The following is a 17,490-nucleotide window of genomic DNA, read 5'->3' as shown; positions in this document are numbered from 1 at the left end:
AGCCTGGATAAATCCAGCAGGGGGCAGATGACCAGGGTCAGAATGACTGTGGATCAGAGGTCTCTCAGAAACTCATCGAACGATCAACCAGAGACACTGATCATGAAAATAGCTGCTGGTTGAGTCTGTGTCTGTGTCGTCATCAAATGACTGAAGCTCAAAATGAATTTGCCTGATTATATTTATTCATTCATTCATCTTCTGTAACTGTTTGTTCCTGTTAAGGGTCCTAATTATATTATAAACAGAAATATGTTTTGCTTGATTCCTGGATTCAAATAAAAGAAGCTGTGCAGTAATAATAAATCACATGGTGGTTCAGACTCTGTGTTTGGAGAGGATGGATGGAGGATGGATGGAGGGTGGATGGAGGGTGGATGGAGGGTGGATGGAGGATGGATGGAGGATGGATGCAGAGCTTCAGCTCAGAGGGATTTCTTGTTTCTGTGTCGTCGGTCAGGAGGAAGCTGTCAGCTGAGGAAGGAGGCCAATAAATAAAAGCTGAGGAGGAAGGAGGGTTTCCCCAACGGGACTCGACACGAGTTCTGCTCCTGTGCTGGACTGGAGCGATGGGGGGGGGGGGGGGGGTCTTTATACTGTAGTTCAGTTCAACGGGAGGCTGAGCTTTATTTATTCATTTATTTGTCACGTAGCCAATAAAACAATGATGACAAGCCGTCCTGGTCCAGATGCACCCCCATGTTTGATGGAGGGATGAGGTTCTGATGCTGGATTGATGCAGTGTTGGTTCATCTCTGAACAGATGGACTCTACATTAACCTGTAACCATGTAATATTGGCTCATTCTTCTGAATAGAGTCTAGTGTTTCTGTTCCATGTGTTTGATCAGGTCCCTTTTCTACTTTCAGAATGTTTGGAGTCGTTTTTAGGCAGAAATGTAGAAAATACTGAAGGAGACAAAACCTTCTAAGCAGCTCTGTTTTTACTCGTCTTTGTTTCCTTGTTCTCGTTCCCTTGTTTTATTCCCAGCGATGCTGCTGCTGTTGTTCCTCGTGTCTTTCTGTTGAGAGGTGGCATTTATTCCTCAAACTGTGAGGGCTGATGGGAAATGATGTTTGTTAAAAGCCGGTAAAAACGTGGAAGCGCAACAAATGATGATTTGTGAATGTCTTGGCGGGTTAACGCAGCCTGAGGTGAGTTTTAGCCGACGGCCGGCGCCTCATTAAACTGCAGATGTTGGGCTCAGTGATAATGAGACAGCTCAGACTGCAGCCGAGGAATCCTCCGCTCTGGGTTTGTGGGTTTTCAGCCGCTTGTTGTCATCTTCTGGGAATTTCCAGAGAAAACACACAATGTTGAGGACGGCTGCTTTAATTAGCGGCCTGCTTCGACTGAGCCGCAGCGTTTTTCTTCTAGACAGCTGTGTCTTCATTAGCTAACCACTTAATCACAAAATAAACTCAGAGGGGTTCCGGCCCCTCAGGAGCCTTTTAAAGGGCCGTCACTTCACTAATTGGCGCGTTCAGGGTAACCTGGAGTCACAGGACCTGAAGGAGATCAGGTCATTTCTGCTTCAACCTGTCGGGGCTGGAGGTTTCAGAGACACATCAGCTCAAAGTCATGAAACCTCCAGATCTACAACAGCTGGACCGGTTGTTCTGCTGCTACATACGGTTATACAGTTTAACGTATTTAATAACTTAGATTAAATATCTGACAAATGACCTCTAGAGCCTCATGTTGGTGTTTAGCTGTGAACGATCCCTGTAACTCTGATTTTGGAACAGTCAGAACTTCACCAGGACGATCAACAGATGGAGTCAAGCTTCAATCAGAGCAGGTCTGTGAAGGTCCTCAGTCGTCCAGGTCGTGGTTTATCCATAAAGACTTGTAGAGTTTTTTGAGAAGGCGTTTCGTCCGAGTACCTTCTGCTGTTCTAGGGGACCGGTAGGAAGTCTGAGGTTTAATCAGAGCAGAATGGATTTATTATTTTCTTAGTATTTCAGATCGCCGTGTTCACAGATTATTCTGAATCTCCTGTCGTGTTTCTTTCGTCCAACTCAGCTGATTTCAGACGAGCAACAAGTGCTAATCCAGCAAATCCTTCAAAATAAAAGCATCAAGGTGACGACTTTCTGAAGCTGGATTCAGATTTTCTAGAATCTAAAATGACCTGAGTTCATAATGCTGGCCTCCGTACTCTCAGTCCTTGTGCAGGAACCAACCAGAGCTGGATTTGACCTGAACACAGAGAGCATCTATCCTCTAGGTAAAACTGAGAAAGTCTTTCAGGAAACGATGTGGGAAACACGGAGCACAGCTTCCCACGGCAACATGACCATTTATTTAGAGAGCTCAGTGTTCACTTTACTTTCCATCTGCTGCCTCCTCCTCAGGGAAATATCTCTTTAGCTGCTGCCTCCAGCAACGAGCACCAAACTAGCAGCAGCTTCCTCAGAAATGATTGAGGGCTTTACAGCTACGTCTGAGGGAATCAGTTCATAATAATTCTACATAAAAATATACAGTTAGTGTCAGACAGACGTGAAGTCTCCTGGAGGCTCTCTGAGGTTCTGGCTGGTTCCTGTAACGCTGTGATCTGACTCTGGTGAGCCGTTAAATTGACGGTTTTACAGCTGAAGGAGAAACGGTGTGAGCAGATCCTCCAGCCTTCTCCTCCAGGAGGAGCTGAGCCGCCTCCAGCAGACCAGCGCTTCTTTAACGGCACATTAAATATTAACTGGATTCACTGGCGGAGCTCCACGGTCCCAACATCTGAAGCACTGGACACCGGGGGAGGCAGGAAACAAAAGAACTTAATAAAATCAGGAGCTAGAGGCGCTGCAGGGTCAGGCAGGTAAACACCTAAACACAAAACCAGAAACATCCAAAAAAAAAAGAAAAAGAAGCTCAGCAAGAACTATGGTACGAAGAACCAGAGGAACCAGAGAGAACCCTAACCCTGACTAAACAGACGACCTGAGAGAGGACAAAGAGAAAGACAGGACTATATTCACCTGGACAGAAAACTGAACGAGACACAGATGAGACTAATGAGGGAGGAACCAATCAGAGTCAGAGGAGACAAGACAAGAAGAAGAAACCACAGAAAATAAAAACAGGAAACATTCAAAAGTCCAAAGCTCTCTACTGGGGTCAGGGGTTCCTCCTCCATGGTCCATGGTACCAGGGTTTATCCAGGTACATCCAGACCTCCTCAGGTGAGGCTGGTTAGGATAATTAAGACCATGCTCCACCTGAAGACACGTGTCCTGCCTCTTGTCTCTTAGCTAGCTTATATATTTTCATGTTTTGCTTGTTTCACCAGAGGGTTACCTAGGCAACCAGAGGCTGGGACGTCCACTAGAGACCGACTGTCCTCTACAGAGACATGAACGACCAGTGAATCGTTTTATATGTGGACACAGCTTCTGTGAACCTTCTGTTAGTTTACTCGTTTAGATGTTGAGGTGTCTCGTAGGTGTCTCTGTGTCTCTGTGTCCCTGTGTCTCTGTGTCTCTGTGTCGTCTCACCTGTCGTCCATCGATGGCTCCTCTCATTTCTTTGAACGTGGCCTCGAACTCACCGATGTAGTCGTGCTTCCCGTTGGAGTCCCAGTCCCACACGGTGCACTGCATGGACAAAGAGAACAAACGAATGAAGAGGAGTCAGTTTCTTCTTCTGTTTGATTCTGGGAAAAAACATTTCACAATAGTTTGTTGTAAATATTAGAACGGTTATTATCAGGAAACAGAGACAGACCAAAGAGAACAAACTCAGATTCTTCTTCTTGTCAGAGCTTCAGTTAGGATGGTCCCACATCAGGTTTCCGCTCCTCGGTCAAGAAGTGATTTGTCAACGTTCATTTTAACGTCAGCTACTTTTAACATTAGTCTTGTTTTGTCTCATCTTATGTTTGTTGTCTTGTCGTCTCATCTTGTCTCGTCCCGTCCCGTCCCGTCCCGTCTAGTTGCTTATATTGTCTGTTGTTTCTCATCTCGTCTTGTTTCATCTCATCTCGTGTCTTTTCTTGTCTCTTGTCCAAGCTGTAAAGACAGACCCAGTGGCAGTGGTTTGGTTGTGGACATCCAGAGCATAAAAAAAATGGACATTTGGAGTCTCATATAAAGGACGGGGGTGTTGGACTTGGCCTGGAGGAATCCCGGAGCCTCCGTCCACGTGATGAGGTGTCCCAGTGGAGTGGACGTCTCAGACTGGCAGCGCTGGGACCAGAATGAGCAATGGGAGGAGAATAAATGAGACGGAGGACGGAATGAGGACAGTTTGACAGAGTTCATGAAAAATAGATGTGAGGAGGTGAAGGAGAACGGTGTCCACCAGCGAGGAGGAGGAAGAGGAGGAGGAGGAGGAGGAAGACCACCACCTCATGAATTCACAAACACACAGAGTACCGGCTCCGGTTCTGGTCTGGTGCTTTAATATTTTCATTTATTCAGGGGTTTGACTGAGCATCTGGGACATGTGTCTCTGAGGGGACCAGTTACAGTTTGAGGCCTCGTGGGAACAGGAATGTGTTCTAGAAATGTGACGCCACGGTGGACATGTCTCTGGAGACATTTGAGAAGACAAACATTTCAGATTCTGTCTCTGTGTCAATAATTAAACTGATTAAATCATTGACTGAGTTCCAGCTCAGATGTCCTCCAGTCGTCTCCTGTCGTCCTCCAGTCGCCTCCTGTCGTCCTCCAGTCGTCTCCTGTCGTCCTCCAGTCGTCTCCTGTCGTCCTCCAGTCGTCTCTTCTTGTGTACTCTCAGGTGGATGTGATGGACTCGTTGATCAGCTGATAGAAAGACGTCTGAGAACGTTGAGGGAAACATCAGAAGAGTTTCTCACAGAGACTGAAGGTTTCTGATGGAACAGAGAATCATGTCCACATGTCCCATCACTGTCTCTGGTTAGTTCCTTATGGTCGCTAGTCTTGTCTCTGTTGTCTCTTGTGTCTTGTCTCATCTTCTCTTACTGATTCTTACTGCAGACCTCAGAGATGAAGAGACAGTTTGTCCTCCAGACTCAGCTGATCTCTGAGACGTTAAACTGATTTAAATACGTTTAGTGTCCTGGTCTCAGTTAAACCACATGTGACCTGAGACACAAGGAGACAGAGGACCACCTGGAGGTTTAGGTCAATGGGAGACAAGAGGGTGAAGAGATAATATGAGAGACTGTTACTCTATGTAAACAGTGACTGGTCCTGAATGTCCTCCCTCCTCATTAAGAGAATATACGAGGACGGCAGCAGATTAACAGACCATCCATGATAAACAGAAGAAGAATGTTTTTAATGAGCTGTCACACCCACAGCTTCATTCATCACTGAGAAACCAAACCTTTAATATCTGTAGCTGGACCAGTGTTGTCTGTGTCTGAATGTTATGAAATGTTTTATTAACATGAAGCTGCTCAAAAGCTTCAGTGTCCTTCAGTATTTATTACGTTTCTTCATAAAAATGACTCAAAACATCCTGAAACTAGACAAAGAGAACCCAACCAAACACACGGAACAGAAATATTATACTTGTGTATTTGTGTATTCAGGAAAATGATCATTTGTTCATATTTGTGAGTTGTAAAGTAAGTGGAGGAGTTTTAGCCCATTCCTCAGAACAGAACCACTTCAGTTCTGAGATGTTGGTGGGTTTCCTCACATCAACTGCTTGCTTCAGGTCCTTCCACAACATTTCTATTGGATTAAGGTCAGGACTTTGACTTGGCCGTTCCTAAACATTCATCTTGTTCTTCTTTAACCGTTCTTCTGTAGAACCACTTGTGTTCTTGGTTCTCGTTGTCTTGCTGCATGACCCAGTTTCTCTTCACATTCAGCTCATGGACAGATGTCCTGACATTTTCTTTTAGAGTTCACTGGTAGAATTCACAATTCATTGGTCCATCAATGAGGACAAGCCGTCCTGGTCCAGATGCAGCAGAACAGGCCCAAACCAGGACATTAGCACCCCCATGTTTGATGGAGGGATGAGGTTCTGATGCTGGAATGATGCAGTGTTGGTTCATCTCATTTAAACCAGACTATTCTACTTTGGTCTCATCTGTCCACTAAACATTGTCCCAATAGTCTTCTGTCTTGTCCACATGATGTTTAGAAATGTTCTTTTTGGAGAGCAGTGTCTTTGTCCATCACACCATGGTTGTTCAGTGGATTCATCAACATTAACATCAGCCAATGAGAGAGAGGCCTTTAGCTCAGCCACAGTAGCTCATCAGGCTAAATGCTAGAAAAACATTTAATTATATAATCTTTGTTTGAGACAATGAACTTCTACCAGGGCTGTTATTTAGAAGCAAAGAGAGGTTTGTGTGGAACGTAAAAACCGTTAGCACAGCAGGTTTTAATTTGAAAGTCGTCTGTAATAGATGTGAGTGTAAATATTCAGCCTGAAGCAGAACGACGTTAATCTGCTCCAAACACTGATCACGCTCATTACTCACATTTAGGATGTGATAGGACGCAGCGACAGAGTCTGGCTCCGTCTCACTGCAGCATCGTCTCATTGATGCCGTTGGCTTTGTGCAGCTTTAACACTGAAATCCAAACCGTGCGTGAAAATGACAATAATCAGTCGGTTCTGGGTCTCTGATTTAAATCTGCGTTAAACAGAATAAATAAAAGCACGATTCAGGAAGGATTCACAGAGAAACAATGAACATCACACTTCACTTCACACTATCTGGATGTGAAGGTCAGAGGTCAGAGGTCAATCATCTGACACTCATCATATTGTCTACTGATCATTTAACCGCAGGTCGTTGACCCGTCAATCCTCATCTCATGCTGCAGACTGGGGGCCGGACCCCTGGCCCCCTGGACGTGATCTATATGAACCTAGACCGTCGCTCTGTTTGGACTTTTATTCACTTTGAGTTTTATTGTTTCTCTTCTTCTTCTTCTTTTTGTTGTTGTTCCTTATTTTCTGTTTTAATTTCAAGTTCAACTTGTGTTTATTGGCACTTCCTCATAATGCAGAGCAGACAAGAATAACTGCTACTACTACTACTACTACTACTACTACTACTTTCACTACTCTAAATAGAATCCCGTCACACTAAGCCATCATGGCTAAGACAGCATTTTTTTGTTTGCTACATACTGTATGTCCTCATGTGTCCCTTCCTAGTTTTGACGTCTTCAGTATTAATGTACACTGAGAATAACCAGTGAAAACGATGGTAGAGTTTCTCTAAGACGTTAGTAAATGAGGCAGTTGTTGCTGCCGTGTGACGTCAATAAGAATCAGAGCCAACAAACGTTTGACCTAGACGTCCACATTTAGACCGGAGCCAACACGTCCATCGACTGATACCAGAGACCAGAGACCAGAGAGAGAGGACATTAAGGAGTTTCACATTGTGGAGACAAAGTTAGTCCACGTAGATTTAAACTAAACGTCTTAACGCTTGGTTAAGAAGGAAAATAAATCAGGTTTTTATTACGTTCTAGAGGCCAGACCCTGAATAATGGATCTTTCTGGACCCCACAGTGTTTCAAGGATTAAAACCTGTTTAGACCTGGTTTTAGGGAAGAGGTTATAATGAGGTCCAGCGATAGAAACCAGAGTGTTTGTGATAACAACATATGATGAGTTGGTTAAAAGAGGCTTAATGACCAGAGCAGAACAACGACGTCATTAGAAGAACGTCTGAAACCATCGGTGTTGTTTTTAATCTTTAATCCTCTGAATTTACTGGTCTGTTTTATTTCATGTTTCATGAACACAAGTCAGACTTTTCTTTATGTTTCTCGTCTCTTTGTCTTATTGTCATCTTCTCCTCTTTTTACAGAACCTTTTATCAGGACTCAGTGGATTTATTGAGGAACTTTGGACACAGTCTCACTGCTGGTTCTTATCTGAGCAGATTCTACTGATCAGTACCTGCAGCTTCCGTTCATGGTCTCCGCTGCAGAGCGAGTTCAGAGAAACTTTGAAGGTTTTCCACACAGGATTGAGATTATTCATAACCGTCTGAAACAGAGAGAGGGAGAGAAAACAAGGTCAGGACTAAATCTAGATCCGTAGCATCCTGTGGTCATGTGGCTAACCTCCATGTAATCTGTGTTCCTTTAATAAACTCCACCCAGTCTGTAGAGAAACACAACCTTAAAGGATTACTCTGCTTTAGTCCAGATGTGAACACTGATCTGGTCTCAGTCCACATGTGGAGGTGATCTCCAGATAAAAACATGTGACCTCCTTCCTTTGGTAGCGTGAACACACAATGAGTCCTGGGTCACATTAAAAGCTTCCAGGGTTCAGGTCTAATCTGAGTCTTTGTCTCATAAATAAATCAGATCTTAACATGTGAGAGTGTTTCCATCTGGTTCCAACATCTGGATCATGTCTCCAAGTCAACCAGCAGCTGTTGATGGTTCTGATCCAGCGGTAGGTAGAGATCCATTAGAGACAGCAGCTGCTACAATATTCTACTGACCACATGATGGCGCTGCTGATTTACAGACACACAAACTGAGATCAGATCTCAAGTGCTGGCTGGGGACCCATGTGGAGACACATTTAGATTAAGACCAGGTGTGAATCAGATTATAAGACGTGGCTTTTTTTCTTCTTCTCTCTTTAAAATGTTGGTGTGTACCTCGGTTCTGTAGACGAGCTGCATGGTGGCGTCGTCGTTCAGTCGGTAGATCTCCAGGAACGGATCAGATTTACTGAAGAAGTCCTGAACATGAACACATATAATTTTATGTTGAGATTAAAATAAATAAATAAAAAAATCACGTTCACAGACAGAAAGCAGGGGATGAGACACATGACGAGGTGTTCTCTCTGATTAACTGCTCCCTGCAGCGCCCCCTGCTGTGTGGAGGCTGAAAACCAAATAAACTCAAAGTCATGTTGGAAGAAACGATATCAATTAGAAAATGTTTCAGATGATGAAAAGCAAAAACAAAAAACATCAAATGATTTTTATTATTCATATTCATGAGGTTTTAACACGACCCAGCGTCAGGGCTAGAACAAATACCAAAGGGGATATGAGGGTTATAGTCGGGTCTCTTCTAAACCATGCAGTCCTACTAATGACGCCTTCAGTCCACATGATTAGTGGTGCAGTGTAATGACGAAGCCTAATAATCATGTTAATGAGGACGAGTGTTTTCTCTCTGAGCACTAATGGGTTTAACTGACGCCGTTACCTTATCATCCAGCTTCCTGGCGCTGAACGAGAGCTCGATGTAGTCGTCGTTCCCCGTCAGCTCCTCGGCACTGATCTGAGGACAGAGACACAGAGACACAGAGACACAGAGGCTCCGTTATGAAGCCGGGACGCTGAGTGTTCACACCGGGACAGAGGACGAGTTATCTTTATTATTTTGTGTTTCTTATTTGTATCATATTATTACATTATTTTTATATTTTAGAGAATCGAGAAGACGAGACAAAGAGGGAAGACCTGGAAAGAAAAATATGCTGAGGGGAGAAAATCTGAAAGAGGAGAAGAAAGGGATGAACAAAAAGATGACAGAAAGACAAATGACAAAATGAGAGAAGAGAGAAGGGAAAAGGAAGAGAGATATAAAGGAAGGAGGGGAAAATGTGGGAAAGATACCCAAGATGAAAATAAATAAATAAATAAATAAATGAATGAAAGATGGAAAGAAGAAAATAAAAGCCCTGGATCTGCTTCCTGCTCAGAAATCCTTTCAAAATAAATCCCCATGAAGCGACTGATGTGTGCACGGAGGTGAAGAAGAAGATCAGAGGAGGATTTTCCAGTTGTGAATTTGTGGATGAATGAAACGAGTGAGAGGAAGGAAAATAAATAATCCTGACGGTCCAGCTGAGACGATCAGAAAATCCTCCTCTGATGGAGGTCTGGAGGACTGAGAGACACGAGACAAACGTCCAAAGACATGGACAGGAAGACCATGAGAAGATGATGAGAAGACAGGAAGAAGATGGCAAGAAGACATGGAGCAAAGAAATGAGAAGGAGGAGAACGACAAGAAGACGATTAAAAGACAACGAGAATATGGGAACAAGATGGTGAGACAAAGATGAGACGAATATGGTGAGAAGATGATGAGACAATGGAAAGAAGACAGAGGATAAGAGACAACACCAGAGCATCTCTGAACATCAATGAGTCATCCGAAAACTGAAACTGCTGCAGCAACAGATGTCAACAAGTTCACGTTTGAGTTTCCTCCACATCCAAAGAGACACCAGACAGAAAGAGGACAAGAGAGGACGGACTGGAAGACTCACCGTGATGATAGCTTTACCCACGGTGCCTCCTGGTCTGAGGAGAGCTTTGGACAGTTTCCTCTGTGAGATAATCTGGAGACACAGAGACAGAGACAGAGACAGAGAGATTTAAAAACACATCTGAGAGGAAGTGATCATAAATATCAGAGGTTTGATCTTTGATCTTCTTTTATTTGTTCTTAAAGGATCACTCTGGAGGATGTAGTGACATCTAGTGGTGACGATGAAGACTGAAACAAGAATCTGAACAACTCGCTTCTTAGTTGGCGGCCATTTTGTTGTAAACCAAACCAACTGCACATCTCTCTGGTAACGTCCATGACTACTGTTACCATAACCACATTAAGCTCCACCCTCAAACGTTCTGATTGGCCCAGCAGATCAGTTCCTCAACGGAGAGACTCCAGAACAATTTTCCTCTGGTGAAAAAGTTGTGGTCGTCAGAAACTTCAGTCTAGGACAGAAACGAACGGATGAAACAAAATGAATGAATGACAACGAGAAAAAGACAAGAAAACAATTAGATGAAGAGAGGACAACGTGAAGATGGCAAGACAATGAGAAGATGATAAGAAGATGATAAGAAGACAATGAGAAGACGACTAGAAGAAAAGAGACAATAAGAAGACAATAGATGGAAAGAAACTAAAATCTGAAGAAGAGTTGACAAAAAAAATGAGTAGACCAAAGGTTTTATCGACATCTTTTCTCCAGCGTTGTTTAAAGGTTCATTCACCTGCTTCATGTTCAGCAGAAAAAACAAAGACATTCTTTTCCTGTGGAGCTGGAAGCTGTACGTCTTCTATCTGCCAGGATTTCCTCTCAGCTTCCAGGACAGTTAGCAGAAACCTGCAGTGCTCCGTCAGCCATCTGGCCTCAGCCGAGCCGAGACGAGCCGAGCCACGCTGCTGGCAGCCGCTAAGACGAGGAAGACGAGGAGGAGGAGGAGGAGGCCTTTCCTGACTCTCCTCCATGCTCTGAGCTGATTGTTTCATCTCAGACTTGGCTGCTGCCGCTCTTCTTCTTCTCCTTCTTCTTCTTCTCCTTCTTCTTCTCCTTCTCCTTCTTCTTCTTCTTCTTCTTCCTCAGCTGTGAATGTTAAACCTCTTCCAGCGCGTCTTGATTCGTGGTGGGGAGCTGAGGACAGTCAGATGTCCACAGATAAAACGACTTCTGATTTAATGAGTCTGACGGCAGATGAAGAAACTCTGCGTGGGTTCTGAAACAGTACGATTGCTCATTTCTACATCTTCTCCTCTGTTTTCATTTCTTAATTCTGTTAGAAGACGTTTGACCAACAGAGAGGACACCTGTGACCACAGACAATAAAAAGCTTCTTCTTCTACAGAGTTAACATCAAGTCTCGGTACAATAAATACGACCGACCATCGATAAATACACAAAATACACAAATATACACAATATTTACAAGAATTATAAAATAAGTGAATGTTAAAAAAGAAGAAAAAATTGCAATGAAATGAATTTACAACCAATAACCAAACAACCATGTGCAACAGATACAACAGTCCAGAGTGTCATCTGTGACAGATGACGAGGTAGAAGATGACAAGAAGATGGGAAAATGGTGAGAAGAAGGAAGGAATACGACAAAGAGATGACGAGACCAGATCAGTGTTCACACCTGGACCTGTTTAACCTGGACTCTAGAGACCAGATCAGTGTTCACACCTGGACCTGTTTAACCTGGACTCTAGAGACCAGATCAGTGTTCACACCTGGACCTGTTTAACCTGGACTCTAGAGACCAGATCAGTGTTCACACCTGGACCTGTTTAACCTGGACTCTAGAGACCAGATCAGTGTTCACACCTGGACCTGTCTAACCTGGACTCCAGAGACCAGATCAGTGTTCACACCTGGACCTGTCTAACCTGGACTCCAGAGACCAGATCAGTGTTCACACCTGGACCTGTCTAACCTGGACTCTAGAGACCAGATCAGTGGGTGGAGGAGCTCAGCTCAGCCGAGGAACCAGGTCACTGCTCAGCTGTTTGCAGCAGAGAAACAATAATTGTGTCTTAAAAGAAGAAGCGTTGGACCCACCTGTCCCAGCGTACACTCCACTGATCCCAGGAAGTCGGCCTCCCTCAGGCCGTTGTGGCTGCTGTTGATGTCATACAGCTCGAAGCGCAGACGCTGCACCTCTTCAAAATAAAAGTCCAGAGTGAAAACCTTTGAGTAGGTGGGGTTGACACAGCTTCTGATCACCTCCGTACGGTCCACCTGCAGGAGACACCGACAGTCCCAGTGATGAGAATCTATATATTATATATTATGGGAAATTACACCGATCAGCCATAACATTATGACCACCTTCCTAATATTGTGCAGGTCTCCCTTGTGGTGACTCATCAGAAAATAGACATGGTCCTTCTGAGGGTGTCCTGTTGTTAGTGGGGGGGGCCTTTGAGGGGAGGGGCCTCTGTGGATCATCCCACAGATACTTGATCAGTTTGGGATCTAGTGAATTTGGAGGCCAGGTCAACACCTTGTGCTGTTCTTCATGTTTTTTTTTTCAGTTGTTCCTAAAGTGTTTTTGTGTGTGTGTCTGTGTCAGGCTGCATCCTGCTGGGGATGGCTGCTGCCATCAAGGAGTGCCATTGCTATGGGGTGGGGGTGCCTGGTCTGGTCTAGGTGGGGTGGGGGTGTCTGGTCTGGTCTAGGTGGGTGCTACATGTCTAAGTAACATCCACACCAATGAATGCCAGGTCCAGAAGTTTCCCAGCAGAACATTAGTTCTGCTGGGAAATGTTATTCACTTCTGCTGTCAGTGGTCATAATGTTGTGGCTGATCAGTGTATGTACGCATACTGAGTGAGCTGCTGAGACTCTGAGCGGCGTCAAACAGTTTGTCCAACAGTTAACGGACAGATGGTTCAGACGTCTTCTGATTAAAAGACGCCTGAGGTTCGTCTACATGGAGGCTGAGAGGAAACACGACTTCCTGCTAATCCTCCAGCTGGACTCTGTTTGAGGAGGAAGAAAGGATAAGTAGGAGAATAAGTAGTAGTAGTATGTCCTCCTCCATGTCCTCCTCCTCCATGTCCTCCTCCATGTCCTCCTCCAGTCCTGAATGTGTAGAGTCTTAGAAGACAACCAAGATGTCTCCACGTCCCCATCGTCTCTGTCCACATTGTCTTCTACCTCCATGTTTCTGTCCCTCCTCCACCTGATGAATCTCTAACATCTTCATTAAAGAACAGGAAGTAGAATTAATCTGTTTAACTAAAGTTTGCAGCTCCAGATGAAATCTGACCGACCTCAGGGGAAACATTAGATGTGAGCAGATCCAGGAGTCTGTTTCCAGCAGGGAGAGAAATATTTTCTGTTTCCCGACCTTAAAGCCCAGGAGCACAATCACTGCTCATTATTTCTGTTTTCCAGTGTTGTTGTGTCGACTTTTTCGTCCTCTTGTTTGGTTTCTCTCCAGAGATCAGGTCAGAGCGTGGAGTCGGTTCTTCTCGTCAGTTTCCAGGTTTTAAAGACTCAGATTTTAACGAGGCTGAGAGGAGACGACAGATTCAACGTTTAACGACAGGACGACAGGAGAAAGAGACTCGGTTTGACGCTGACTGACAGCTGATCGGTCACATGACACCTAATGTTTGAGATCAGTTTGACATCATCACAACAAACTGACTCTGACCCGTCCTCTTCTTCTCCTTCTAATATAAAATATGAGAACAAAATAAGTTAAACTGATTCATTCTTCTTCCTGTTCTTTAATGAAGACATTAGAGATTCATCAGGTGAAGAGGAGGAACAGAAACATGGAGGAGAACTTCTTATCCATCATCCATCATCCTCCTCCTTCTCATCTCTCTTCTTGTCCTTCTCCGTCTTCTCTCTTTATTTGTCCTCTTCCTCCACTTCCTTCTTCTCCGACTTTTACATGTTCTTCTGAACACTGATGATTTACTGAGCTAAGAGATCCCAGATTATAATCCCTGCTGACACTGAAGAACTCAAACTACTGCAGGAAGCACAACAGCCTCATGTTGCCTCAAGACAACGGAGAGATGCTACATATCTTTAATCACCAGGTACTAGCCTTGGATTCATTATGTAGGGATTTAAAATACCTGTCCATCAACTGGATAGTCCAACATCATGTGGACAAGACAGAAGACTATTGGGACAATGTTTAGTGGACAGATGAGACCAAAGTAGAATAGTTTGGTTTAAATGAGATGAACCAACACTGCATCATTCCAGCATCAGAACCTCATCCCTCCATCAAACATGGGGGTGCTAATGTCCTGGTTTGGGCCTGTTCTGCTGCATCTGGACCAGGACGGCTTGTCATCATTGATGGACCAATGAATTGTGAATTCTACCAGTGAACTCTAAAAGAAAATGTCAGGACATCTGTCCATGAGCTGAATGTGAAGAGAAACTGGGTCATGCAGCAAGACAACGAGAACCAAGAACACAAGTGGTTCTACAAAAGAACGGTTAAAGAAGAACAAGATGAATGTTTAGGAACGGCCAAGTCAAAGTCCTGACCTTAATCCAATAGAAATGTTGTGGAAGGACCTGAAGCAAGCAGTTGATGTGAGGAAACCCACCAACATCTCAGAACTGAAGTGGTTCTGTTCTGAGGAATGGGCTAAAATTCCTCCAAGCTGCTGTAGACCACTGATCAAGAAGAGTTCACTTACTTTACAACTCATTGATTTGAACAAAAGATGAATTGTCCTGCATAAATTAATACAACAGTATACTAATCTGCTCCATGTGTTTCATTGGGTTCTTTATGGGAACAATAACTGTTAAGCATCGGACTGAGACGTTATCCTAAACTCTCTTTCCTACATGTCTCTCTACAAACCCAGGAGCTTAAAGAGGCTGAAAACCTCAGTGAAGATTCAGAGTTGGAGTGAGTTCACAAATGTCTTTCCTCTGTGTTGTCCTGAACAAACAGTCAGAGATCGTATCGGTTTCCCTCGAGCTTCACTTGTTTCCAGATGAAAAGAAGAAGAAAAGGAAGAAATGCCTTTGATGTGACGATATCTCTTTGCTGCTAATGAGGAGGCAGATTTGGTTTTAACGGCGGCGCCCTCGTTACTTAATCAAGCCGTCAGAGGTGGTGTTTACAGAAATCACTCAGCTGATGAACAGACAGACAATTAACACTGAGATCAACGGTGTAGTTATTTATGCAGCGAGGAAGGAGACGAAGGGAAACAATCATTCTCCAATTTACATGAAGACAGAAGCTGATCTCATTATGAAAATCTGCTGCAGGTGAAAACGGTCAGAGTCGTAACAAACAGGATGAGAGGAATGTTTTTACTGTCAGAGGAACAAAGAAACAGTTTTAGCTGAGAGCAGGAAAAGCTGTCAGATTAAAAACCCGAGGACTTCACACCATGTCAGAGACGTTTGACAGAATGAATAAAGTGTAGAACCACTCTGTACGACAGATTGTAGCTCTTCCTAGCTTCACAGCTAATAGTAGCTCATCCTTGCTTCCTAGCCTCCTAGCTAATAGTACCCCCTACTAGCTTTATAGCCTCCTAGCTAATAATAGCTTTTCTTGGGTTCCTAGCCTCACAGTTTTAGTACCTCCTCTTACTGGTTCCCTACTTATAGTGGCTCCTATTAGTTTCCTAGCCCCTTAGCTAACAGTAGCTGTTCCTAGCTTAATAGCCTCCTAGCTTGCTAGCTAATAGTAGCTTTTCTTAGCTCCCTGTCCTCCCAGCTACTAGTACATCCTCATAGCTCCCTAGCTTGCCAGCTAACAGTAGCTCTTCAAGAATCAAAACCTTCATCTTTCAAACCCCTCATGTGTCCGCCCACGCTCCACCACAGATGATCAGATTGGGTTAAGTGTCACTCTGTGAGACATTAGATGAAATATCTGAGTGTGACTGATATTCATCCATTCCTCTGATCTTAACATTTCATAAACTGCAGGGTACGAACTGCAGGAATCGTTCAAGGCTGGAGAGCTTGCTTTTACTAAAGTCTCAAATTACAGCCATTAAAGAAGCTGCAGTTAAATGTGTCTGCTCTTTAACCAATAAAGAAGTCATTAGCGTGTCAGCTGAGTGGATCGAGTGTGTCTTTAGTGCCAGCGTGATGAGATATGGACGACCCGTAGCTGAAGGAGTCTGTTTGCTGTCGCTGTTTGGACTCGTCTGAGCTTCAGATCCCAAACAAACAGAAAGCAGCTGAGAATTATGTCGGTTTCCTGCTTCATCATCCGTCCTGTCAATAACAAACGAGAACGCCTTCCAACTGTTTAGCTCCAGATGGCTGGTACCAGAAGGAGAAGACTGTTTTCACTCTTATTACTGCTGTCAGTCAAATAAATGCCACCTGAAGATACTTTTCAAGCACAGACACACAAACGTCTGAATCTTGAGAAAACTTTAAAATTAAAAAATGCAAATGAATGTTTTTTTTTCCATCTGCTGTTGTTATGTGAATAATCTGTATATGTATAAAAACCACTGACTGCATCTAAAGATGGATGAACCCTCCCACATGTTTCCTGAAGCTCAGTGCGGCGTCTCCGTCTGTCGCCATCTTGGTTGACTGCACTTGACTCTCAGCTGATTCAAGACGGGTCAAAGAAATAAATTCTCCTGAGACAGTTGAAGTATGAATGTAGGAATGAGCTTTAGAGACTAAACAGTTTTTTGTTTTTTATCCATAATGTTTATTAGACATGGAGGCCTGTGGATTGACTCACTGTTGGAGCCTCTAGTGGACGTTAGAGGAACTGCAGCTTTACAGCATCATTTGTTTTTGAGAGAGAGAGAAATTCTTTATAAAAATGCAAAACTGCATTGTTGTTATTCCATTTTTTATTGCAGATATAATGTACAGGTCTATATGCCAATAAACTGGATGGATATTTGGAAACTTAAGGATCTGCTCTAGAAAATGAAATTTAACTTCAGTGGATTTGAATAAAGTAAGAATAAAGTTTACAAGTTCTGAAAATGGAAACTGTCTGTTAATAGATTCAAACAATTAATCACAATTTATTACATGATTTCCATAATATAATTAATCACACTTTGTTTTTCCTAACATCTGTTTTAAATGTATTTTGATGGGATATATGTTTTAGTTTGTTTGTTGTTTGCTCCTGCTCAGTTCATAACTTGTGTCTGTTTTCTTGCAATTCTTCTTTACCTTCTTACCCTCCTCCTCCTTCTTCTTTTTTAAAAAATGTTTTAATTTATTTAATTTATTAATTTTTATTCTTCTTCTTCTGAGATTTTACTCTGT

At 43.4% G+C, this 17,490-nt stretch overlaps 1 protein-coding gene across 1 annotated transcript in view; it reads right to left on the bottom strand.

The window, feature by feature from the left end:
• The window catches only part of cpne4a (copine IVa), a gene marked incomplete at its 5' end in the record, with an annotated part of 36,331 nt that overhangs the window by 15,535 nt on the left and 3,306 nt on the right, over positions 1 to 17,490 (bottom strand). The window contains 6 exons of the mRNA XM_084556917.1: positions 3,495 to 3,593; positions 7,870 to 7,959; positions 8,588 to 8,671; positions 9,150 to 9,224; positions 10,222 to 10,293; positions 12,289 to 12,468. Of these exons, the coding sequence (XP_084413043.1) occupies positions 3,495 to 3,593; positions 7,870 to 7,959; positions 8,588 to 8,671; positions 9,150 to 9,224; positions 10,222 to 10,293; positions 12,289 to 12,468 (600 nt within the window). The remainder of the gene's footprint in view (positions 1 to 3,494; positions 3,594 to 7,869; positions 7,960 to 8,587; positions 8,672 to 9,149; positions 9,225 to 10,221; positions 10,294 to 12,288; positions 12,469 to 17,490) is intronic.

The sequence above is a fragment of the Chelon labrosus genome, assembly GCF_963514085.1.
Source record: "Chelon labrosus genome assembly, chromosome: 12".
Taxonomy (NCBI): domain Eukaryota; kingdom Metazoa; phylum Chordata; class Actinopteri; order Mugiliformes; family Mugilidae; genus Chelon; species Chelon labrosus.
The sequence above is the reverse complement of the archived record's forward strand: the minus strand, read 5'-3'. Positions and strand labels throughout refer to the sequence as shown.